At 38.1% G+C, this 24,538-nt stretch overlaps 1 protein-coding gene across 4 annotated transcripts in view; it reads left to right on the top strand.

The window, feature by feature from the left end:
* nbeaa (neurobeachin a) overlaps nucleotides 1-15,023 on the top strand; it is a 176,130-nt gene extending 161,107 nt beyond the window's left edge. For 2 of the 4 annotated variants that reach the window (XM_073829011.1, XM_073829008.1), the window contains 23 exons: nucleotides 454-518; nucleotides 703-811; nucleotides 914-1,080; nucleotides 1,165-1,289; nucleotides 2,000-2,146; nucleotides 3,086-3,222; nucleotides 4,048-4,165; nucleotides 4,253-4,355; nucleotides 4,528-4,643; nucleotides 4,798-4,910; nucleotides 6,245-6,385; nucleotides 6,524-6,643; nucleotides 6,725-6,877; nucleotides 7,139-7,306; nucleotides 8,369-8,458; nucleotides 9,735-9,927; nucleotides 10,035-10,106; nucleotides 10,503-10,658; nucleotides 10,800-10,970; nucleotides 11,633-11,734; nucleotides 12,721-12,917; nucleotides 13,005-13,156; nucleotides 13,234-15,023. In XM_073829011.1, the coding sequence (XP_073685112.1) occupies nucleotides 454-518; nucleotides 703-811; nucleotides 914-1,080; nucleotides 1,165-1,289; nucleotides 2,000-2,146; nucleotides 3,086-3,222; nucleotides 4,048-4,165; nucleotides 4,253-4,355; nucleotides 4,528-4,643; nucleotides 4,798-4,910; nucleotides 6,245-6,385; nucleotides 6,524-6,643; nucleotides 6,725-6,877; nucleotides 7,139-7,306; nucleotides 8,369-8,458; nucleotides 9,735-9,927; nucleotides 10,035-10,106; nucleotides 10,503-10,658; nucleotides 10,800-10,970; nucleotides 11,633-11,734; nucleotides 12,721-12,917; nucleotides 13,005-13,156; nucleotides 13,234-13,324 (3,006 nt within the window). In that variant the 3' untranslated portion in view covers nucleotides 13,325-15,023. Of the gene's footprint in view, nucleotides 1-453; nucleotides 519-702; nucleotides 812-913; nucleotides 1,290-1,999; nucleotides 2,147-2,368; nucleotides 2,402-3,085; nucleotides 3,223-4,047; nucleotides 4,166-4,252; nucleotides 4,356-4,527; nucleotides 4,644-4,797; nucleotides 4,911-6,244; nucleotides 6,386-6,523; nucleotides 6,644-6,724; nucleotides 6,878-7,138; nucleotides 7,307-8,368; nucleotides 8,459-9,734; nucleotides 9,928-10,034; nucleotides 10,107-10,502; nucleotides 10,659-10,799; nucleotides 10,971-11,632; nucleotides 11,735-12,720; nucleotides 12,918-13,004; nucleotides 13,157-13,233 lie in introns of all 4 variants that reach the window. The other 2 variants (XM_073829010.1, XM_073829009.1) reach the window with 2 other exon arrangements.
* Nucleotides 15,024-24,538: the final 9,515 nt, after the last annotated feature.

Below are 24,538 nucleotides of genomic sequence, written 5' to 3'. Positions count from 1 at the left end.
ATCCTCCTCTCTCCTCCCTCTTCTATTTCCCGTCATCGCTCCATCAGCACATATAGTATTACTAAAGCTTCAGGCCCTCCATTAGTGGCTCAGGGGACGAAACCGTACCCTAAATATTGATTGGCAGGAAGCAGAAGGTAATGGGAGCTGCCTGTGATGTGTCCTTCTAGAAGCATCTGCAACGGATGCTAAGTGCATTCTGCCTCTATTTCTCAATAATCACTCTCGCTTATGTGGCAAAGAGCCAATCAGGAAAGATCATCAGTGTGTCTCTTCAGCAACAACATCAGGCGCCTATATGACCCACACTGAAAAAAAGACATACTGTTATGTTACAATAAAAATATGCATAAACCATTTACATTTTAGCATTGTTTAATTAATGCATTTATCTACGGCACATTCAAATGTTGAAATGATGGCATTTGTAATGGTTTTTATGTGTGTTTTCAGGAGTGGCAGAACTCCATACAAAAGAACGCAGGACTTGCATTCATTGAACTTATTAATGAGGGAAGGTATGTTACAAATCACATTAAAGTTCCTCCTCAGCTGGCACTGTTGACGCTAAATCATATTTTATACCAAAAACAATGTAAACTTCCTCTGTATGTTGTTGTTTGTTTGTTTTTTTTGTGAGATCTGGTGCAATACATTAGAAGGAGATGATCATTATGCAAACTTAACTTTTTGTTTTGTCAGGCTTCTGTGTCACGCCATGAAGGATCACATTGTCCGTGTTGCCAATGAGGCTGAGTTCATCCTTAACAGGCAGAGAGCAGAAGATGTCCACAAACATGCTGAGTTCGAGGTCAGTCAGTTTGTGTTGATCACTGTCTCATAGGTTCACGGTTTAATTGCTTATTATACCTAAGGTATAATGTGAAAATTTATTTGCTTTTTATTTTCACAGTCCAACTGTGCCCAGTATGCTGCAGACAGGAGGGAAGAGGAAAAAATGTGTGATCACCTCATCAGTGCCGCCAAACACAGAGATCATGTGACCGCAAACCAACTGAAACAGAAGATCCTCAACATTTTAACCAATAAGCATGGAGCTTGGGGAACCATGTCACAGAGGTGCACAATCTCGCTGTTTATTGCTATTGAAATTCTGTTTCTTGTTTTCTGGCCATTCATCACCTCCTTTCTTTCCCACCTCAGTCAGCTGCATGATTTCTGGCGTTTGGACTACTGGGAGGATGACTTGCGCAGGAGGCGGAGATTCGTGCGCAATGCCTTTGGCTCCACCCACTCGGATGTGGCTCTTAAATCTCTAGATGAATACGGTTAGTCACAATGCATCCATACCACCTCAATCTAATTTACAGTGCAGAAAAACAGTTGAAGTCAAAAGTTTGCATACACCTTGTAGAATCTGCAAAATGTTTATTTTACCAAAATAAGAGGGATCATACAAAATGTGCATGTTATTGTTTATTTAGTACTGACCTGAATAATATATTTCACATAAAAGACATTTACATATAGTGTACAAGAAAAAATAATAGTTAAATTTATAATAAATGACAAAAGTTTACATACACTTGATTCTTAATACTGTTGTTACGTGAATGGTCCCACAAATTCTTTGGTTTTTCAGCATTTTTGTGTATTTGAACCCTTTCCAACAATGACTGTGTGACATTGAGGTTCATCTTTTCACACTGTGGACAACTAAGGAGCTCATATGTAACTATTACAATAGGTTTGAACGCTCACTGATGATCCAGAAGGAAAAACGATGCATTAAGAGCTGGGGGCTGAAAACTTTTGAACAGAATAAATATGGTGTAGGGTGCAACAAGGCTAAAGAAAAAAATGTGCTTTTCACTGTGCCCAAAGTGTATGATTGCAGAATAGCCTATTTATTACATTGTTAATATAAAAGTACAATATATGTTTTATTCTGGTAGTGTAAGTAATGTCTGTTTAACTGAAAAATGTGACTGGGACATGAATTTACTTTCATGTATTTCTATTTTTTTGGTATTGCCAGGCTCTGAGGAAGAGGAAGGCATGAAGTCAAAGAAGTCGTTCCGTAGTCATTCGGTGGTCAATCAGAACCCCGAGACGGAGCTAATGCTGGAAGGAGACGATGACGCCGTCAGTCTGCTGCAGGAGAAAGAGATCGACAACCTTGCAGGTATTCAGCGTATCTGCAGCACTCAAGAGGCTATTATTCACAAACAGCCTCCTCAAATCCCATTGTACAGGTGCCATGGCACTATTAAACAAATTAGTCTTAAATGCCAGGCTGCACCAACAGCGCCTCTCCTAGCTGCTTGTGTAGAAACCATTAGCATGGTGATTCTTTGATGTATTGTTGATGCATGTGCTAATGTATGCAACTGTACTTTATTCCCAGTGGCTTTTCGTCCAAGGGTATTTATCTCAAGAGGCAAGTTTGGTCCTTCAGTAAACGAGTATGCTAATTAGCGGTTTAAGCCCAGAACAAGCTCCAGCCCCTCTGCCTTTTGATGCAAATCTCAACTGAATCGGCACAAGAGTGTGATTATGAGCTTAAGTGCTACATCTGATTTTGACATTGAATGTTTGAATCACTTAATTAACTAATTAACGCTAATCAAACTAGCCACTTATTAATTACCCTGAGTCGCTGACTGTAACACATCATGGCTATTTAATCATTATTTAATTAAACTAATTAGCTTACTTTCTCAGATTTTGTTTTTTTACGAAGTACTTTCTTAGTCAAAGAGGTTTACGTCTGTTTTTCTTAGTGTGGTTTAAAATCTGATGTCTTTGATCATTTGATTGTTTTTAGTCACCTGAGCTATAAATGCCTTAGTAAAACAACATCCTGATAACAAAAATCAGCTAATGGCACCACTAAAATGATCATTTTTAAGGGTTGTTAATGGCGAAAGATGCTTTTTAGAACCAGCTGATGTACATTTTAGATGTATTAAATGTTACATTTTCAAAAAGAGATTATTTAATTCTCTAGAACTGGTTTTGAAATCACAATTTATCTGAATATCTAACCATAATCACAGGTATTTTTTCTAATTCAGGACTTTTGAATGTTAAGTCTCTAATTCTGTGACATGGTTTCTTTCAGGTCCGGTGGTTTTGAGCACACCGGCCCAGCTCGTTGCCCCTGTGATCGTTGCAAGAGGAACATTGTCGATCACCACAACAGAGATCTATTTCGAGGTGGACGAGGATGATCCAACTTTCAAAAATATTGATTCAAAGGTACTGTATGTGACACTGATAATGTCACTCTGAGTTATAGCCTTTTTTACAACTTTTATTTCACACAGAATTGCTGAAGATTTTATTAGTTGATGTAAATATTATAGTGTTTTTATGAAACGACAACAGTCTGTCATATTGGTGGCACTGAATGTAAACAATGCCACTGAACCTAAGAAAAATCGGATAGTTTTCTAATTACTGCTGCTGAAAATGGTCAGTTGTTGTCATGTTTTGGGCTGTACAATCGGTCGGACCGGTGGAAACATTTGGAGTACTATAGACTGCCAAAAGTTATAACAAATCAAGGAGAAGAGTGCAAAAACCTGTCTGAGGAACAAAAGGCGTGTGTGAAACTAAACCAGGATTTCCAGGGCAAGAATCTTGACAACATTTGTGTTTGTTCTTATCATTTCCGGTTGAGTAGGTGAAATATTAGGCTTATATCTTAATAGATACTGCTCAAACGTATCTTTACCACCTATTAACTTTAGTTTGTCAAAATATTGCGCTTTTCTGCTTACTAAATCCTTCTCTACATGATTTAGCAGCTTCCACATGTTTTTTTCCGTGGTTTACACAGCATAATATAGCAGAACAACGTATTCAGTAGTACATTAACCATGCAATCCAAGCTGGTGTTTATATCCAAGTAGTATTGCCAATAGGGCAGCGCATTTGGGTAACTGACCAAATCGTGATCTAATTTCTAGTCAGAATTTCAGGATCATGTGTTGACATTGCTGTTGTCTTCATCATGCTGTCTCCTTTGCTACTTACCAATCCTCTGATTGTATTTAAATGCTTTGCTTGTGTGTTTGTCAGGTTTTGGCATATACTGAGGGTCTTCATGGGAAATGGATGTTCAGTGAGATCAGAGCAGTTTTTTCCAGACGCTACCTGCTCCAAAACACTGGATTAGAGGTCTTCATGGCCAACAGGAGTAAGTTGCCAACATGCCAAACAACAATGTGAAATCTGTGTTAAATTCAAGGTTTTTAATAGTACTGTTTCATTATCCTCTCCACAGCATCTGTTATGTTCAACTTCCCGGATCAGGCTACAGTAAAGAAAGTAGTGTACAGTTTACCTCGGGTCGGCGTTGGCACCAGCTATGGCCTCCCTCAGGCAAGGTAAGGTGTTTAGCGTTGGCTTTTTAATATTGACACTGGTTCTGTAATATAATATCAGTTTTAGGAGTGGTTCTTATGTGACTAAACATTTAACTGGTATTTAACAGTAATTGTGTTATTAGCCAACGCTAATTAATTGTCTTTTGTTGTTATTTTGCTGTTTTTCCCATAGACGGATCTCTCTGGCAACACCAAGGCAGCTCTTTAAGTCGTCTAATATGACTCAGAGATGGCAGCGGAGAGAGATTTCAAATTTTGAGTACCTCATGTTCCTCAACACGATTGCAGGTGAGATTGTGCACCATTTTTTTTCTGCACAAATTAGCTTCCTACAATAGTAACTGTAATGGTTTCATCACTGCAAGCAATATAATAAATCACATAGTGAGATATGCTAGTTGCATGCTCACAAACAACATTGTCGGTTGATATTTGTTTGCAGGGAGGACCTATAATGATCTGAACCAGTATCCTGTCTTCCCTTGGGTCCTGACTAACTATGAGTCAGAGGACCTGGATCTTACCTTGCCAGGGAATTTCCGGGATCTCTCAAAGGTATGTCACTCTTCTTATAACTCAGATTTTCAGTGTGGTCTCAGATTTTTAGACACCACTCTTTGTTTTAGTCATTTAAATGTAAACGTAATGTCATCAAATGTTATACGAGTACACATCACTACTGTTCAAAAGTTTGAGTATGTTAAGAATTTTTTTATGTTTTTGAAAAGTCTCTTATGCTCACCAGGGTTGCATTGATTTGCATTTAAAAACTTTTTTCTTGAAGTATTATTAAATGTAAAATAACCTTTTTTATTTTAAAATGTTATTTATTCCTGTGATTTCGAAGATGAATTTTCCGCAGCCATTACTCCAGTCTGGTTTGGTATATACTGCTGTTCAAATGTTTGGGATCAGTAAGATTTTTAATGTTTCTTTAAAAAGTCTCATCACGGTTCCATTTATTTGATCAAAAATGCAGAAAAAAGGCAATATTATAAAAGTGAAATATTTTTGCAATTTAAAATAAGTTATCTATTTTAATATAACTGTTAAAATATCATTTATTTCCATGATGCAAATCTAAATTTTCATCAGCCATTATTCCAGTCTTCAGTGTCACATGATCCCTTATGCCGATTTATTATCAATAACTGTTGGAAACAGTTGTGCTGCTTAATATTTTTTTGGAAGCTGTGATAATTTTTTCAGGATTCTTTGATGAATAAGATGTTAAAAACAGCATTTATTTACAATATAAATCTTTACGATCACTTCTTATCAATTTAACACATCCTTGCTGAATAAAAGTATTAATTTCTTTCAAACAAAGACAGAAAGATCAGAAAGAAAAAAATACTGACCTCAAACTTTGAACAGTACTGTATATTGTTACCAAAGATTTCTATTTTAAATAAATTAAGGATTCTTTTGATAAATAAAAAGGACAGCAAAGTATCATAGGTTCAAAAAAAATATTAAGCAGCAGAACTGTTACCAACAATGATAATAAATCAGCATATTTGAATGATCTTTGAAAGATCATTTGACACAGAGGACTCGAGTTATGGTGCTAAAAATTCAGCTTTGATCACAGGAATAAATTCCATTTTAAAATATATTAAAATAGAAAATTGCCATTTTAAATTGCATTAATATTTCACAGTATTGCTTCTTTTTCTGTATTTTTACTCAAATGCAGCCTTGATTAATTTATTGTGTACTTGCTGAATAAAAGTAATAATTAAAATATAATAGTAATAATAATAATAATACTCAGCTTTTAGAGTCCTGTGTCCAAAGTGAGCTATAGTTTAGAAAACATGTTATATTTTAGTAGTTTGGTAAGTTTAAATACCAGAATTCTTTTTTCTCCTTCCTGTTTGGTACAGCCAATCGGAGCTCTGAATCCGAAGCGAGCCGTGTTCTATGCTGAACGCTATGAGACGTGGGAGGATGACGGAACTCCGCCCCATCATTACGCATCACTGTACTCCACTGCGGCATCCACCCTCTTCTGGCTTGTCAGGATAGTGAGTAATCCGTTTATATTGTATTTACTGTATTTATATATCTATTAGAATTTGAAAATCCAAAAATTCTGTTTTCAATAAAAGCTCTTATGAAAGTGTTTTAATCGGATGTTATGTGCCACTTCCTCAATCTCACAGGAACCCTTCACCACATTTTTCTTGAATTGTAATAACAGCAAGTTCGACCATCCCGATCGGACGTTTTCTGGCATTGCACGCTCTTGGCGAAGTTGCCAGAGGGACACGTCTGACGTTAGGGTGAGCAAAATTGTTATGAGGTAAAATGATGCTGTAACTGATCATATTTATATGCTGTGATCTCAACATGTTGTATGATAGGAGTTGATCCCTGAGTTCTACTACCTCCCTGAGATGTTCGTGAACAGCAGCGGATATGACCTGGGCATGAGAGAGGACAGGACAGCCGTGTGTGATGTGGAACTACCAGTCTGGGCTAAAAAACCAGAGGACTTTGTTCGCATCAACAGGATGGTGAGGGATGGGAAGATTATGTGTGTGTCTAAGCATCTTTGTTGGGTTCACATTATTGCATAGATTAGGATTAACAGTCCAATTTACCCAGCGTGTCAAGAATCAAAATAAGACAAGGCCAGTTCCCTGAATGGAGCAGCTCTGGTTTGTAGAGAAAAGAAATCAACTTGGAACCTCACACAGCCTTTACAAGGCTAGTAATTTCTTTTTGAAGGCGTGATTGGTCCTTGTATTAACCCTGTTGTCCTCTTCCTGTCTCAGGCGCTGGAGAGTGAATTTGTGTCCTGTCAGTTGCACCAGTGGATCGATCTCATCTTCGGCTACAAGCAGAGAGGACCGGAGGCCATTAGGGCTCTCAATGTTTTTCATTACATGTCTTACGAGGGATCCGTGAACTTGGACACCATCACCGACCCCCAGCTTAGAGAGGTAAGACCCCTTGCCAGAGAGGTCAGTGAGTATTGATTCAACCGAGGATATTGATCTAGAACCTTGTCCTACTTGTGTGAATCACCTTAACCTGTTTTTGATGGGTTTCTATTAGACCTTGACTAGTATTGTTTTTTTTTATCTTTTTCAATCCGTTTATTTTAATCAATCAAACAATTAAAGGGGACATTGCATGCACAATTTACTTTTGCATGGTGTTTGCATATAAATGTGTCTTAGCAGTGTGTGGACACAACCGCCCTACAATGATCAAAATCTGTTCAATCCTTTGTACTTTATTATCAAGCTGTTTTGATTTACTGAGCAATGTGATGTCATTTTGCTCAAGCCCCGTACACGACCGCTGATGGACTGTCCATATTAGCATATTTCTGCCTTTAGCCAGTTGTATGCTGTCCGCCATTTTCTCTATGCTCAAGCAGCTGTAGTGAAAACCTCTCGTAAGCAATGTAGGTGTTTTGTAGTTGGATGTAAAAGTGAACATAAGAGTCTTCATTTTCCCCCAACATGAGAACCACTGAGGATGCAGTGGATTAGTTTGGTTTTGGTAGTGATGGTGATGGAAAAATGATAGTGCGCCACCAAATACACAAAAAACAGAAGAGAGGGGTGGAGTGAGCAATAACTCATTATAATTTAAAGCGACATGCACCAAAACAGGTCATTGTGAACAGAGTTGTTTTTGACGAGGTAAAAAGGGTGTTGTTTTACATGACCATTGAGGAATTTTAACTGAAGTATGTTACCGACATTTTATGGAAAATGGGCATCCAATGTTTCCCCTTTAAAACAAATTGAAATATACTGAAAAAAAAATCTTGTATGATAATCATAATCATTAGTCTTTAATAATGTCTTGTCAATATCTTTCTCTCCTCTGTCTAAAATGAGTGATTGTGTTTATTTTCTAAGCGCAGCATGTTGACAGCAGTGTTCTGCTTGTCTTTCCATGTGTGTAAATGTCTGTCATATGTGAGGCAGCTCAGGGGTCTGTCAACTAAAAATGTAACAGCTTGTTTTGTCTCTTTGTCATCTCTTTAGTCCACGGAGGCTCAGATTCAGTCATTTGGACAGGCTCCATCACAGCTGCTAATAGAGCCTCACCCTCCACGCAGCTCCGCAATGCACCTGGTGAGACTTTATTATATCTCTTTTATTATGTCTTTTTCGAGACACCTCTTTTTATTGTGACCTTTATTATATTTTTATATCAGTTATCTATATTAGCTCTCTTTTAAATAAATCGTGATAAAAGGACAATATTGATCGGTTTTTATTACATTCATTTTATGTAGCTCAGTATTACACTGCTCTCACTTCTTGCAATGAACCAAATTGTGAAATTTGGTTCATTTCATCTGTCCTCATAAATGCAAAATGGAGGCACAAAGTGACAAAATAGCAGTATGGTAGTACATAAAATTTTTATTTATTGTTGAGGTCAAAAGTTTACAGTCCTCTTGTTACCTGAATGATCCACAGCTGTGTTGATAGTTGATAAGAGTCCCTTGTTTGTCCTGAACAGTTAAACTGCCTGCTGTTCTTCAGAAAAGCCCTTCAGGTCCCACAAATTCTTTGGTTTTCAGTTTTTATTTTAACCCTTTTCAACAATGACTGTATCATTTTGAGATCCATCTTTTCACACTGAGGACAACTGAGGGACTCATATCAACTATTACAGACGGTTCAAACGCTCACTGATGCTCCAGAAAGAAAACCCATGCATTAAGAGCCGGGGGTGAAACCTTTTGAACAGAATGGAGATGTGTACATTTTTCTTATTTTGCCTAAATATCTTTTTTTTTTTTTCATTTAGTAGTACTATTCAGAAGCTACAAAAGATGTGTGAAAAGATTAATCTCAAAATCACAATCATTGTTGGAAAGGGTTAAAATAAAAACTGAAAACCAAAGAATTTGTGGGACCTGAAGGATTTTTCTGAAGAACAGCAGGCAATTTAGGGACAAGGGACACATGAACAAAAAACAGCTGTGGATCATTCAGATAAAAACACAGTATGAAGAATTTTCTCTTGTGTATGAACATCTTTTATGTGAAATGTCTTATTTAGGTCAGTACTGAATAAACAATAACATGCATTTTGTATGATCCCTCTTATTTTGGTAAAATAATGAACATTTTACAGATTCTAAAAAGGGTATGTTAACTTTTGGCACTTTTTACACCTAACAAGGCTGCCTAGGGTTGGACATTACACACATGACCCAACCTTCCCCCTCCTGATAGTCCAAAACTGATCCTAAACTATATCCTTACCCAGAATCCCACCCTGTGATTTTCACCTTTTTTGCTCCACTGTAATTTACCTTTCTAATTCCTTGTCCCTTCCCTATTTTTCCTAACTTTCCTCTTCCTCCTCCTCCTCTTTCTCTCTTCTGCTCATCAGTGTTTCCTTCCCCAGAGTCCTCTGATGTTCAAGGACCAGATGCAGCAAGATGTAATCATGGTGCTAAAATTCCCCTCCAACTCTCCCGTCACGCATGTGGCGGCCAACACGCTGCCTCACCTCAGCATTCCCGCTGCGGTCACGGTCACATGCAGTCGGTTGTTTGCCGTCAACCGCTGGCACAACACAGTCGGTGAGCACCACCATCTGCAGCTTTCCTAGACATCTGAGGTTTTCAAACCACCTTTTTAAATGTTTGGTTCAAGTTTATTTACAATATTAGTAATATGTTTCATTTAGGTCTCAGAGGTGCTCCGGGATATTCATTAGAACAGGCTCATCACCTTCCTATTGAGATGGACTCTCTGATTGGTGAGTTCTTCAGATCATATGACCATATTGTTAGCCAGTAACCTGTCACTAGGCCTGAAATTCCTTGAGTTAAATAAATAGTCACCCAAAAATGTAAAAAGTCATGATTTGTTACCATTCATGTCCAAATCTTCTGGTGAATGCAAAAGAAGATATTTTGAAGAATGTTGGTAACCAAACGGTTTCAGTCCATAAAAGTCAGTTGAAACCAAAACTGCTTGGTTGCCAACTTTCTTTATAATATTAAATGTTCCGCAGAAGAAATTATGAGAGCATTTTCATTTTTGTTTGGACTGTTTTTTTTTTTTTAAAGACTGATGGAGCCTGTTTGTGTCTTCAGATTCAAACTGGATATTTTTTCAATATTCACACCTGGTCTGTGTTTTCTTTTCCCAGCCAATAACTCTGGCATAAATAAAAGGCAGATAACAGATTTGGTGGATCAAAGCATTCAGATCAACACACACTGCTTTGTGGTGACAGCTGACAACCGCTACATCCTGGCATGTGGTTTCTGGGACAAGAGTTTCCGTGTTTACTCCACTGAGACAGGTACTTGTGTCTTTTGTGATTTTATGTCTTTTGTATGCCAGCTTGTACATATAAAAGACTGTCACTCTTTACTACTAATAAAATGTGATATGTATGTTTCTGAAGTGCACATGTGCTCACCTGCTTACTCTTCATTCACAGGGAAACTCACTCAGATCGTATTTGGTCACTGGGACGTGGTGACCTGTCTTGCGCGATCCGAGTCCTACATTGGAGGCGATTGCTACATTGTCTCTGGCTCACGAGATGCAACCCTTCTGCTGTGGTACTGGAGCGGACGACACCATATCATCGGAGACAATCCCAACAACAGTAAGCATATGATTTTAAACCAAATGACCCAGTTCTCAACAAAGCAGCATACATTTAATCCTAAACACAGTAATATTGTGAAATATTATTACAATTTAAAATAATTGTTATTTTAATGTGTTAAATGTAATTTATTCCTGTAATGGAAAAGCTGAATTTTTACCATCATTTCTTCAGTGTCATATGATCCTTCAGAAATCTTTCTGTTATGCTTATTTTCTGCTCAAGAAACATTTCTGATTATTATCAATATTGAAAACGGTTGTACTAAATATTCTTTGTGAATATTTTTTTCAAGATTCCTTGAAATATTTTTTTTTTTTAATTCTTTGTATCCTCGCTGAAAAAATATAGCAATTTCTTTGAAAGAAACTTACTGACCCCAAGCTTTCTTGAACAGTAGTGTGTAAGATATCACATACTGTACTGTACACAGAACATACTTTAATATTTATTACATAGAGAAAAAATGGTATCTGAAATTCTTTCTGAATGTATTAAATTCATCCCTTTTTATTGCCAGTTAACCTACCTTCATCTCATTCCTAAAATGTCTTCTTTTTCAGTTTTACTTTTGTGTGATTGTGAGCTTTAGTCATGTGGCAAAAAATGACTGCTGAGAGTTGTAGGGTTCCAGGAGCTGACCTTCTGTTGTATTGTAGGTGATTATCCGGCACCTAGAGCGGTTCTGACGGGCCATGATCATGAGGTGGTGTGTGTGTCGGTGTGTGCTGAACTGGGACTTGTCATCAGTGGAGCTAAAGGTCAGTCTGAGAGGAATCGATCTGAATATTAGTATATCAGAAATTAACTTCTTTCATACTAGAATTGGTTGCCATAAAAGCTTATTAGAACTCATATGTAAATCCATTACAGGTAAAAAAAAAAAAAAAAAATTAATATGAAAGCCTGTTTCCGCCACTGATTTAAAAAAAAGTGATACAAACTTGCAATTCTAACCTTTTTTTTCCTCAGAATTGTGAGATATAAAGTCATAAAGACTTAAATTTATGACTTTATATCTCACAATTCTGAGAAAAAAAAGTCAGATTTATGACTTTATAACTCGTAATTGCAAGTTAATATCATGAAATTCTGACTTTATACCTTGCAATTGCCAGTTCTACTCATGCAATTCTGAGGAAAAAAAAAACAACCGAGTTTATATCTCACAATTCTGCCTTCATTTCTAAGAATTGAGTTATCATCTCGCAATTCTGCCTTTATTACATTGCAATTGCGAGTTTATATCTTACAATTGTGTTACAAAATAATTCTGCATGAATTGCGAGACATAAATGGAGAACTATATTTTTTATCACACAATTCTAAGAAAAAAGTTCATATCTCACAAATCTGAGGAAAAAGGTAGAATTGCACATTTATATCCGGCAATTATGAGAAAAAGTCAGAATTGTGACAAACTTATGACATATAAACTCATAATTCTGAGTTAAGTCCAATATTGAGGGGGGAAAAAAGACTGATGTGTTCTCAGAATTGCAAGTTTATATCTCACAATTCTGCGTGAAAAAAAAGTGTGAATTGCAAGATATACAAATATTTTTATCTCGCAATTCTGACTTTATTTCTCATTTTTATCTGACAATACTGGCTTTATCGAACAACTCTGAGAAAAAAAGTCAGAATTGCGAGATAATAGCCTCTATAGATTAAATGTCTTAAAGATGTTTATTTTAAAAAAAAATTTGATTATTATCATTTCCATTGTTTCTTATGTGTTTTACAGAGGGGCCATGTTTGGTGCACACCATCACAGGAGATTTACTCCGGGCCCTGGAGGGCCCCGAGAACTGTCTCCGGCCCCGTCTGATCTCTGTGTCCAGTGAGGGCCACTGTATCATCTACTATGAGAGAGGACAGTTCTGTAACTTCAGCATTAATGGCAAACTCCTGGCACAGATGGAGATCAATGACTCCACACGTGTAAGCGGACACATACGCGTTAGAACAGAAACAAATACGTTAATCCAAAACAGTCTCTTTATTTAATCTTACTTTGCTTTCCCCCAGGCCATTCTGTTGAGTAGCGACGGTCAGAACTTGGTAACAGGAGGCGATAATGGTGTTGTTGAAGTCTGGCAGGCCTGTGATTTTAAGCAGCTGTATATTTACCCCGGCTGTGATGCAGGCATCAGGGCTATGGACTTGTCCCATGACCAGAGGTGAGCACAACTGACTTAAAAAGTAATATATACATTGAATGTGATTTTTTAAACAATGTTGTTTTATATATTTGCAGGACTTTGATCACTGGGATGGCGTCAGGCAGCATTGTGGCGTTTAACATTGATTTCAATCGATGGCACTACGAACATCAGAACAGATACTGAGACGGGACAGAGAGGGACCTTGTTTAGGGCCCGCAGTTGAAGCAGTGAGAAAGGTGGAGTTGATTTCCTGCTTGAAAGATGATGGTGTCCCTCTAAGTTCAGGGTGGAGTTAAACCCGGATGAAAACACAAGACATATCGCTAACGTTACTTAGACCTTTAGGGTTATCCTTCACTCCCCACATATTATGATGAGTTGCCTAATGTCCTTTTGTCTGCGAAGATCATCGTACAAGATCAAAGCCAGGAGGACAGCGGGACTGGATGGACTGTACCGCAGTTCCTAGCAGAAGAGGCTTAGAGATAAACCACCAACAAAACAGATTCTTTGGGAGGGTTGAGGTAAGGGGTCTGGGGTGGGATTAAGACAGAGCAGTGACCTTAGTCTTTGTAAATATAAACTGCAATTACGCAGTTCTTCACTACAAGGGGGGGGATCATACTTCCCGCTCGCTCCCATTACAGAAGATCCCATAATCCTTTAATTTATTAATGACTTGCTGTAAGATATTGTGTAGTTCCAACGAAATGATGATGATTATAGATGAAGGCCTGCCGATTCACAGGGAGGAAGTGAACTGCTCAGACAGGAAACAAGCTTCTCTTTCCTCTTTGTATATTTGGTAATCGTTGTCATATATGTAAATATTGTGATGGTTAGGAAAGCCAGGCATGTAAGCGGGCCATAAAAAAGAATAAAGAGGAGAAAAAAGCAACAAAAAAAGACAAAAAGAAACCCTCCCTCACTCACACGTTTCATTATTTATGAAAAAGAAAAAAACAATTATTAATGTTGACGTTTTTGTATCAGACACATTGCACCGGTAACATCCCATCATTTATCAGCGTATAAGGATTTCTTTTTCCGTTGGTCTTCTACCATATTTTAGGCCCATTCTCCATTGTATAATTTGTGCATTGATGTTTGTTGTATTTAAATAATTACTATTATAATCATATGTGATGATTACGTTGTACAACCACAGCCACAGTAAGCAATATCCTTGTAGCCGAGAGTGACTGCAGAAATGCGGTTTAATATGTGGATTGAGATGGTTGAAATCCGCATACACGAATACTGAGACTTTTTTTTTTCATCCCCCTCTTTAAAAAGAGAGAGATAAGAATGAGAAGGATATTTTTCAATCAACACTGATACTGAAATATAGTCGTTTTACTACAGAGGTGTATAATTACTAGTCATCTGGAAGCTAAGACTGAGTTCAGAAATGAATAAATTATGCAAATAATTTGTTGATCTGCCTTTTCATTGGCCATTGGATGTGAATTATACACAAGACTGTCTCTGTGTAGGTGAGTGGTCAGTACTGTATATTTGATTTGATTTGTACATTTGCTAAATATGTTTTGTTCATTTATTTTGCAAGGTGTATCTGATCATGATAATTGCACATTATTTTAATTTATTTTGTTTTGTATGTCTGCATCGTTTGTGGAGAGGAGAGGAATAGTTTTTGGCAGGAAGTAAATAATGGATGATTTATTTAGTTTCAGATGTAATTTTTAAATTCAGTCCCCACCTGCTCTTTCATGCATTTGCTGCAACTTGAATAAGCCAGAATCTCACAGGTGTCTCTTAAAATGTTTAAATATTAATTCATGCCAATATATAGATCAATAACTGTAAAATAAAATTGTTTCCTTTTTGTCGTATTTACAATAAAACAAACCAAAACATCTTTTTGAAGTACTCTTGTGTTTTTTTTTTTCTTTAAACATCTAGATCTGAATGTCTTAAAATACTAAGTCCTGAATTGACTGAGGTCACAGTTAGCAAAGGTAATAGGGTTGTGCCAATAGATAAATGATACAATCATCGATGATAATCAGAGATATCGCCCATTGCTGATGCCTTTGACAATAGCAAGACTATTATTATTATCAGTCAAAAAGGCGCCTAACTTTAGTGATGCCACGCAGAGAGCCGGTTCTAGGATGATTCAGAAACTTGCAGCGGTATAAACAAGCATAGAGTGACCACGTCGGAGCCATAACGCGCCACAGACGTGTGCAGGGAAAATGGTTAAAGTAGTAGTTCACTTTCAGAACAAGAACTTACAGATAATGTACTCACCCCCTTGTCATCCAAGATGTTCATGTCTTTCTTTAGTCGTAAAGATATGGTGTTTTTTTTAAGGGGAAATATATCAGAATTTCTCTCCATATAATGGACTTCTATGGTGCCCCAGAGTTTGAACTTCCAAAATGCAGTTTAAATGCAGCTTCAAAGGGCTCTAAATGATCCCAGTCGAGCAAGAAGGGTCTTATCTAGCGAAACGATCGGTCATTTTCTAAAAACATTTACAACTTGTATACTTTTTAATCTCAAACACTCTTCTTGCCGATCTAGACAAAATGAGCATTTGAGGTTAAAAAGTATATAAATTGTAAAAAAAAAAATTTTTTTTTAGAAAATAACCCATAATTTTGTTAGATAATATTTTTTTCCTCAGCTGTGATCGTTTAGAGCCGTTAGAAGCTGCATTTTGGAAGTTCAAACTCGGGGGGCACCATAGTAGTCCATCATATGAAGAGAAATCCTGAAATGTTTTTCTCAAAAAACAATTTCCTTACGACTGAAGAAAGAGAGACATCTTGGATGACAAGGGGGTGAGTACATTAAAAAACACCCCCGTCATAATCGTATGTACAGATAAAGTACAACTCACGCTAGACTAGGCTAGTCAACGATGATTTTCTTTGATAATGTAAATATTCTTTGCTCGTTTTCTGTAGCTGCTTTTTGAACAACTAAGGAAATGTAAGCATCATATTAACAAGCATTGCTCAGTCATTAGGATAACAGAGGTAGTAAAATGTGGTTTAGGCTGAAATAAACATACAATATATCAGAATTCATCTGTATATAGTAAACAAACATTCACCTCAGTAGCATCTATATGTAATTAGAATTTCAATGCAATAAAATGACGCTAAACATACGCATGTGAATTACATGCGCATCGCTTCTCCACATGGATATGAACTGATCTACAGCATGATCTGATTACAATGGTAACATTATCGCAATATGACGGGTAAAGAAAGATAAATTCATTAATGCTTTAACTGTAGGGCTAATGCAATACAACAGAACAGCACATGTGAATATTATGTACATATTATAGACACATATTAATTAATAGTACATATTATAGAATATTATAGACACTAATAGTAATATGCGGAGAACTTTTTAAAAATGACTTCTAATCAATATAATCTATAATCTTTTTAAATCGAACTATTTGTACCATAAAGTCTATCTTTTCTTCTTTTCTGCAACCATGATGTGCGCGCATCCTAAATGTTTACAAACCGATAATTGGTCTATAGACTAACCATTTGTCAGGGGGCAAACGTACCAAATTAAATATTTTTTCCCCTCACTGTATCATAACCTGAATGATTTAAAACCTTCATAGACTTACAAATGTATTGTTTCTCAGGCGTGGAAGGACTTCAGGACAAAACTTAAGATTTCAACCAGTCTGTTTAACTGGTTACATGTGTTCTGAAATATTCAGTGTCTGAGATTTTCCAAGTACTGCTCACTGCAGAGCCAAATGGCCTCCAGCTCCACCTCTCTTGATGTCCAGCTCCACCTCTGAGTGAACAAATGGGTGGAGTTAAGGTTAGGGATAGGGTAAGGGGTAGGGTTAGGGTGTGGTTAGGTGTCTATCTCCACCCATTACCTCCAGCTCCTCCCATATGGTTCTGCAGCGAGCACCCACTCAGATATGAGGTGCGTTCGACTTCATGTGGCGCTGCGCAGACCGATCGGCGGCTGACTTGAAGTAGTGCATGCTGGTTAGAAATTTTGTCCGACTTGAACCGGCGCCGACGCCACGTGACGCTCACGTGTGGCATCAAAGTAACGCGAGAACGTTTCGAGAACAGCCGGCTTGCTCAGCCAGCGCAGCATTTCAGAAGGGACTGCGCCAGGCTGTGATGACGTCACAGCTTCTCATGATTGGCCACATTCACCACATGACGATGATCACGTGCATGACAAATCAATTTGCATGCCATTTCGTAAATAGTTAGTTTACGATCTTTTGACTGCAGTACATTTTATTCCTTTAAATTCTTTATATTGGATTTGTGCATAAGTTTATTATTGTACTTTTTTCATACAGACCACTTATAGTATTCAGCTGCATATTTAAGTAATATTTTTTATGGAATAACTAAAATGTCACAGACATTTAATGTAATGTGGTCAACATTGATTGATGCTGAAATCTGTAGTTGCTGCTTCACTTGCATGTGCTGCATTTCTTCCAACAAAAAAGGTATTTATATAGCTTCCAGTTCGTTCATCTGCAATAAAGTAGGCAAACGCCACGTGATCTGCCATGTTTGAGGGAGCAACGAGATCTCCAACTTGTCCGACTTGACGGCTCCGTTTTCAGCTCCTCCCCGACTGCTTTCGGCTAATCTCGCCGATCGGTCTGCGCAGCGCAGCATGAGCTCGAACACACCTTTTCTGTGACACTGGGCGGAGCTAACATGAATATTCATGAGTTTTCCGTTCACGAGTTTCGTCTTAAAGTTGCACTCAAATATTAGTGCTCCTGATTAAAAAAAATACAGCTTTCTGTAACGTAATTTCATTTCAGTTTCGAACTAATATATATACAAATTTATTGTGCACATACTTTTATTAATTACATAAGAAATCCAGTTTATCGTTAGAATATGTATCATATTATAGGCTAATCAAGCCAACAACTCTCGTCTTTTTGTCATTTACCCTACTTCGGTTTTGCATTTGAGTGCGTTTTAAATGGCTTGATTTTATCTGAGTTGTACAGAATATACTCATGCATTTGATTTGGCATAATAAAGTTTGATTTGTGATCAAGCACAACATTGCTTATTATTGCTGGCTCAGCTGTTAAATAAATTAAGATATTTTACTTGTTGATTTTTACTTTATTCAGGAAAATTAACTAAAATGTTGCATGGGCTATATTAATTTGCACTTTAAAAAGTTGGCATTTAATACAATCAAGAAAGCATGCACACAGTATCAGCTCATCGATTCTCAAATCGGACGCGTCCGAAAGAAACCGGTTCTCGATTCAGTGCACTGGTGATCCGAAAGAGACCCGTTCTCGTTCAGTGTACTGGTGATCCGAGAACCGCTGCAACCGATTCATGACTCGAGAACGACAACCGCTCTGGGAGCTGCTCTGCTCATGCGCATCATCAGCTCTCTTTTCACAGCCGTTCAAACACTGTTTGAGTAACTGAATAACTCGGGAAATTGGTTTATTTCGAATCAGAGGGAGTGTCGGGCACGTTAAAAAGTAAAAACTTAAGTAATTTGTGGATTAGTGCTTACTGAGACGCGAACCGTTTCAAACGATTCAGTTCGATTTGGTGAACTGGTTCGACCGGTTCACTAAGAAGATCCGGTTAAATTGAACGATTCGTTCGCGAACCGGACATCACTAGAGACAACACAGACAACTTTGGGTTCAGACAGTTTCATTTCGCTCCCCACGAGTTTAAAACACAAATAAATGCACATCCATTTGCACTATGCATCGAAAACATATATATGAACACGCTGTTGAACCTCTAATAACTGTTAAAGTCCCCCTGAAATCAAAATTAAAGTTTTTTTGGCTTTTAGTATGAATATATTATCCTTAAGATTATCTATAAGCTAGTGTGCTTCAAAACAAGGACAAAATTCGCGTTTACAAGATATGGGCATTCAAAACTTACAGTCTGGTCACTTCCGCCAATATGAATCAACGATTTTGATGATATCACCGTGCACTTCAGTTTCTCATCAAACGTTCTGTCTAATCAAATGCTCTCTAGAGTCCGTATTGTCCCGCCCCCTACACAGAGACGTAACTACGTCACGCGTGACCTTTTGACGTGATTACATGGAACGTATAGACGCGAACGCGCTTTAGCCCTAGTGCTAGACGAGTTTCAGTGCTTTAAAGGTATATAAAAATATATTTTTCTAAGAAAATGACCGAACGTTTTGGTAGACGAGACTCTTCTTTGTCGGCTGGGATCGTTTACAGCCCTTTGAAGCCGCATTTAAACTGCATTTAAACTGCATTTTGAAGGTTCAAAAATCGGAGCACCATTTAAGTCCATTATATGGAGAAATTTCCAGAAATGTTTATCTCAAAAAACATAATTTTTTGACGACTGAAGAAAAAAAGACATAAACATCTTGGATCACAAGGGGGTGAGTAAATTATCTGTAAACTGTTGTTCTGAAAGTGAACTACTCCTTTAAGGCTTATTTTGCCGCGTTTATATAAGCCTTTTGATGGGTTGCCTCAAGGAAAAACCGCTTACACTTACTTTGTGAATGAATCGCGTGTGCCGAACTTTTATGCTCTCTTTCTAGTGATGGGTCGTTCTTGAACGATTCGTTCATTTTGAACGAATCTTTAATGTGACTCGGGAAGAACGAGTCGTCTCGGGGAGTGATTCGTTCAGTCGCTCATGCGCATGAACTAATCAATTCTGTTTCCGGCTCAGGCAGCATAGGTAAAGCATATGGGGTTGTCATGTGATGAACGAACGACTCAAACCTGTACAGACAGGGGTGAGGGAGCTAATCATAGACTGAAGACCCAGGTAAACAATGAATTAACCTTTTCTTTTTCTAATAGTATTATAGTTTTGTCTTGTTTGTAGTGTAATCAACGTTTGTACAAGCAGTACATGTGTTATGAAAGTAACACGTAGCTTTTTAATTATATTTTGGTAAAATTAACGAAATGACTCAAAAAAAAGATTTGTTCATTTTGCAGAACGAGACTCAAAGATCCGAGTCGGTAAAATGATCCGAACTTCCCATCACTATCTCTTTCATCCATGAACGTTCCTCTCAGTTAAAGGTTGAATCAGCGATTCTAGGCTGAAACATAAAGTGTCACTTTCAGCTGACCTTTCTTCACGATCCGCGTCAGGGGGTTGGTGTTGTGGACTTTCGCTCTGCCTCCCACACATCCCTGCACCAGTACGAAAGTCCACAACACCAACCCCCTGACGGTGATTGGTTGGAACACTGTTTGTTTTGCTGTGGAATCCTTGGTAGCACCGATTGTTTTTTTGGCATATCTCGGACCCTAGGCTGACCACAGAGACGCGGTTTTTACAGACAATTTATGGGGCAGGCAGTGAGCGGATCGTGAAGAAAGGTCAGCTGAAAATGACACTTTATGTTTGAGGCTTGAAATCGCTGATACAACCTTTAATGTACGCAATCTCATAGTCTGAACAGAGCCCTGAAGCGCCCACCACAGCAAATCAGCACACGCTGTCGTGAATAATTAAGCGAATCGACTTCTCATAGGATAAGAACACGCAGCGTCATGAATATTTATGAGACACCAACGCGTCATCGATGTACCATAGTCCATCACTATGGAATGCTATTGGGGTCAATACCTATTATATGAAACGCGTGAAATTTGGACGCATTAACATGCACAGTTTGTACGCGTAAATACGAAGTATATGTTCGGGTGTCGCGTCAGACCGCATAACAGCCAATAGCGTTGCTCTATTTAGGATTTAATTTGCATTTGTGATGCGATGGCATGTTGCTGTATACATATATAAACATCAGACGACATTTCTTTCCGTGAGGGATGATCTGCTGTTAGGTAAGCAAATACCTATGCAAACGTCACACGTAACATTTGTTCGTGAATGAGATCTAATTTTACGTTGGCATGTAGAGTTAATAGGCTCTTTGAGATGAGTAAAATCTGCACAGATTCGATCACCGGTGATTAGTGATGTGCGTATGGCGGTTATATCCGCGGGCGCTGCGGATAATCCGCGGGTCGGATGGGTCGGGTAATAAAAAAATGCATTCTGATTATTTGCGGGTGGGTCGCGGGTGGATGAGATAAATCAATAATGATGCCAATATTAACTACATTTTTTATATGAACCTGTTTTAAATACTTTTTACTTTCATCAGGCATATGATTTCATTTGTGTTTGTGTGTGTGTGTGTGTGTGTGTGTGTGTGTGTGTGTGTGTGTGTGTGTGTGTGTGTGTGTGTGTGCGCGTGTGTTCGCCTGTTCGAGAAGTTGCGGTGACAGAAACGGTGACATTCCAAGTTATGCCTGTGTTAATGGTATTGAGTACGGTAATGCAGTGGTGCATTATCCAAAATCATGACAGTCTACCACATGAAGAGCTAATTCAATCACATGTTAATAAATGCAAATATTCCCTAAAACCACCCAGTAAAGACAGTGATGTGGTCAGGACCATGGCGCCGGCTTCTTTTCCACTTCTCCACTCCAGATGCTGCCAGATACGCGAGAGCATGTAAGGGGAGGTGCGCAGTGGTATAATAATACATATTATTGATTACTTATTTGAATCAGTACATTATAACGAAATCAATACCTTAACAATGTAAAGAAGCAGATTTTTACGATCAGAATATTTCTAAACTGGTGAACCCCTGTAGCCTAAACTTAAGTCCAAGCATCCAGTATGCGTTCATATGGATCTAATACAGAGAAAACCCAGCCGATTTCATCAGAGATTGCGGAGAGTCGCTTCCAGATGTCAGATAACATAATGTTATTCTTTTCAGCGTGGATTTGGCTTAAAATCACGAGTGATTAAACGTATTTGAGTGCACAGCGATGTGCAGATCAGATGAATCAATCTGCTGTTAAAATGAACCATCCATTCCTCATATCATCATGCAAAACTAAGAATTTAAAAGTATAATATGACGATCGGGTGTGGGTTGGGTGCGGTTATCTAAATCAGAGAAAAATATAGGTGCGGCTGGGTAGCGGGCGGATAATTTATTTGAAGCTGCGGATTCGGGTGACGTTTGAGCCCTTCCGCGCATCTCTACCGGTGATCAACGCAAGATGCATGCCGGTTAGAAAAGTGTCCGAGTTACGTCCGCCTTGCTCTGACATCATGCTGACGTGTGCCAAAAAACTCTCGCGATGGCGAGGCAGCTGTGTCGGATTGCGCAGTCGGGCGCAGTAGCTCTCCACCATAGACTGTAAAAAATATGGACGTAGTATCCGTGACGTCACCCGTAGGATTCTGAAGCGCTATTTTGAAGCCTGATGTGGGCGGGATTCGGCCGTCGCCATCTTGGAATCGCGTCACCGCGCGTCACTCCTGGATAATCAAAAATGGGCAAAAAGGCGGGACGTGGGTGGAGCTGGTTGCTGAAACCACGCCCACCTAGCGCGACAGTGGTGACAGCAGCGGCAATCCCCCTGTCACTCAAGTGGCCACGCCCTTAATTATGCTGAACTTTAAGGCTTAATATAACTTAAACGGATGAGTTATAAAAAAATTCACCCCCCTCACAGTTGACATGAAGGGCAAAACTAGCTATATAGACCAAAACCATTTTTTGAACCAGGCTGTAAACATACTTTTTTCTGCTGTAAAGTTGGGCATTTTAACATGGGGAGTCAATGGGACTGACTCTCTTTTGCAGCCAGTCTCTAGCGGCCAGTCGATGAATTGCATTTTAAGACACTTCCGTGTTGGTTTCAATAGAGAGAGCGGGAGGTTGCCCCTTGCTCTCCACCGACTGCGCTGACCAAAAGCACGATGGGAAACGACTAGCTGACGACACAGCTTATTGCTCATTGGTTCAAACTGTGATGCTCGTTCTCTTCTAAAATGTTTTATTTTTTAATCTAATATCATGTGGTTATGTGCTTAAATTATGCATGAATATTCCCAAACACTATGACAGTACGATCTCTGTGTGAGATGTGAAAAATCTAAAATGCATGTTTGTATTGAAGTAACAAATGGATGATAAATACGGCTTTTGTATGGAATTAAATAGCAAGAACTTTGAGTGTCTTGTGCATCTTATTTATTTTCATATAAAAGCAATAGAACTTAAATTATATCATGTTTATCAGCAACACAGCACGTGATTGTGAATAACGCGATATCCGCCTTTGATCTCGTAGGTATCTGTTCCCCTTCCAGAGCTCAGAACTGTCCGTCTTGACTGCGCTTATTTTACTCCTCTCCTCACTGCAGCGCCTACTCTCGCCTACATTTCAGGCGAGGCAAGGCGCATCTCAAACGAGCCTAATGATGCATTTATACATTGGTTGTCATGCTGTGGCATCTCATCCCGTTTGTACTCATGCAGGTTTTTTTGTCTCTGGTAACATGAAAAAGTGAATTATAATAATATATATCAATAATATGTATATGTCAGATAAAAATTATCTAATAACAACAATATATTGTAACAATCACAAATTTAACAATTATATTATAACAATCAGGCAAATCCAAAAGCAGAAAACAAAGCACCATTAGCCTATGACAATTCACAAATCTTTATTAAACATTTAAACCCAGACACAATCATACGACACATAAACATTACAGAATCACTACAGCAGGCGGACCATGCAACGTAAACTGTGGGGCAGCCAGTCCAAGTCCAAGTGTAAATAGCAACAGTTGTGGATTCAGTAGACATTTAGATACTATTTACTTATAAATAGTGACAGATAATGTTACTATTTGCTCCTCAGTATTGTTGTGCATTAAACATTCTGCAATATAACTGACAGTAAATCATTATATTTATAAAACAATATTAACATCATGGCAACTTATTGAAATATTAAAGACCTAGCTACCCCTAACCTTACCCTAAATGTAACTTTTATGAATTAAAATGAATTTTAAGTCAAATAATTTTTATTGAAAACAAATGCGTTTATTAACTGTAAAGTAATAAAAAAGTGCTGTCAGTGGGAATTGAACCCCGGACTCCCATGCACTTTTTCCACATATAGGGTAGACTGGCCTAGTGTAATTAGTTCTGCCAACAAGTAGGCTATTTGCAGTGGTGCAAATAGACACCTCGAATGTATTAATCAGAGGGGGAAAATGGTCGTTGGATCACCAAGGCAAGGGCAAGGCAGTGGCAGTTGATTTTGAACAATTAGAAACAGTTTGTCAGAATTCACCCACCGCTGAAAGCTCATCGTTCTGCGAGTTCGCGAATAATCTCAAAACTAAGTGTAGACATCGGATGTCCTGAGCCAGATTTTAAAATAAAAATAGTTCAGTTTTGTATGTAATGGCAAATTGATTATATTTAGTTTAGTTTTTATTAAGGTAATTTAGAAAAACGTTTGGAGCGTTTTTTGTTCGTTAAATA

This window comes from Garra rufa, chromosome 23 (assembly GCF_049309525.1).
Source record: "Garra rufa chromosome 23, GarRuf1.0, whole genome shotgun sequence".
NCBI classification, from domain to species: Eukaryota; Metazoa; Chordata; class Actinopteri; order Cypriniformes; family Cyprinidae; genus Garra; species Garra rufa.
This window is presented reverse-complemented; position numbering and strand designations above follow the sequence as displayed.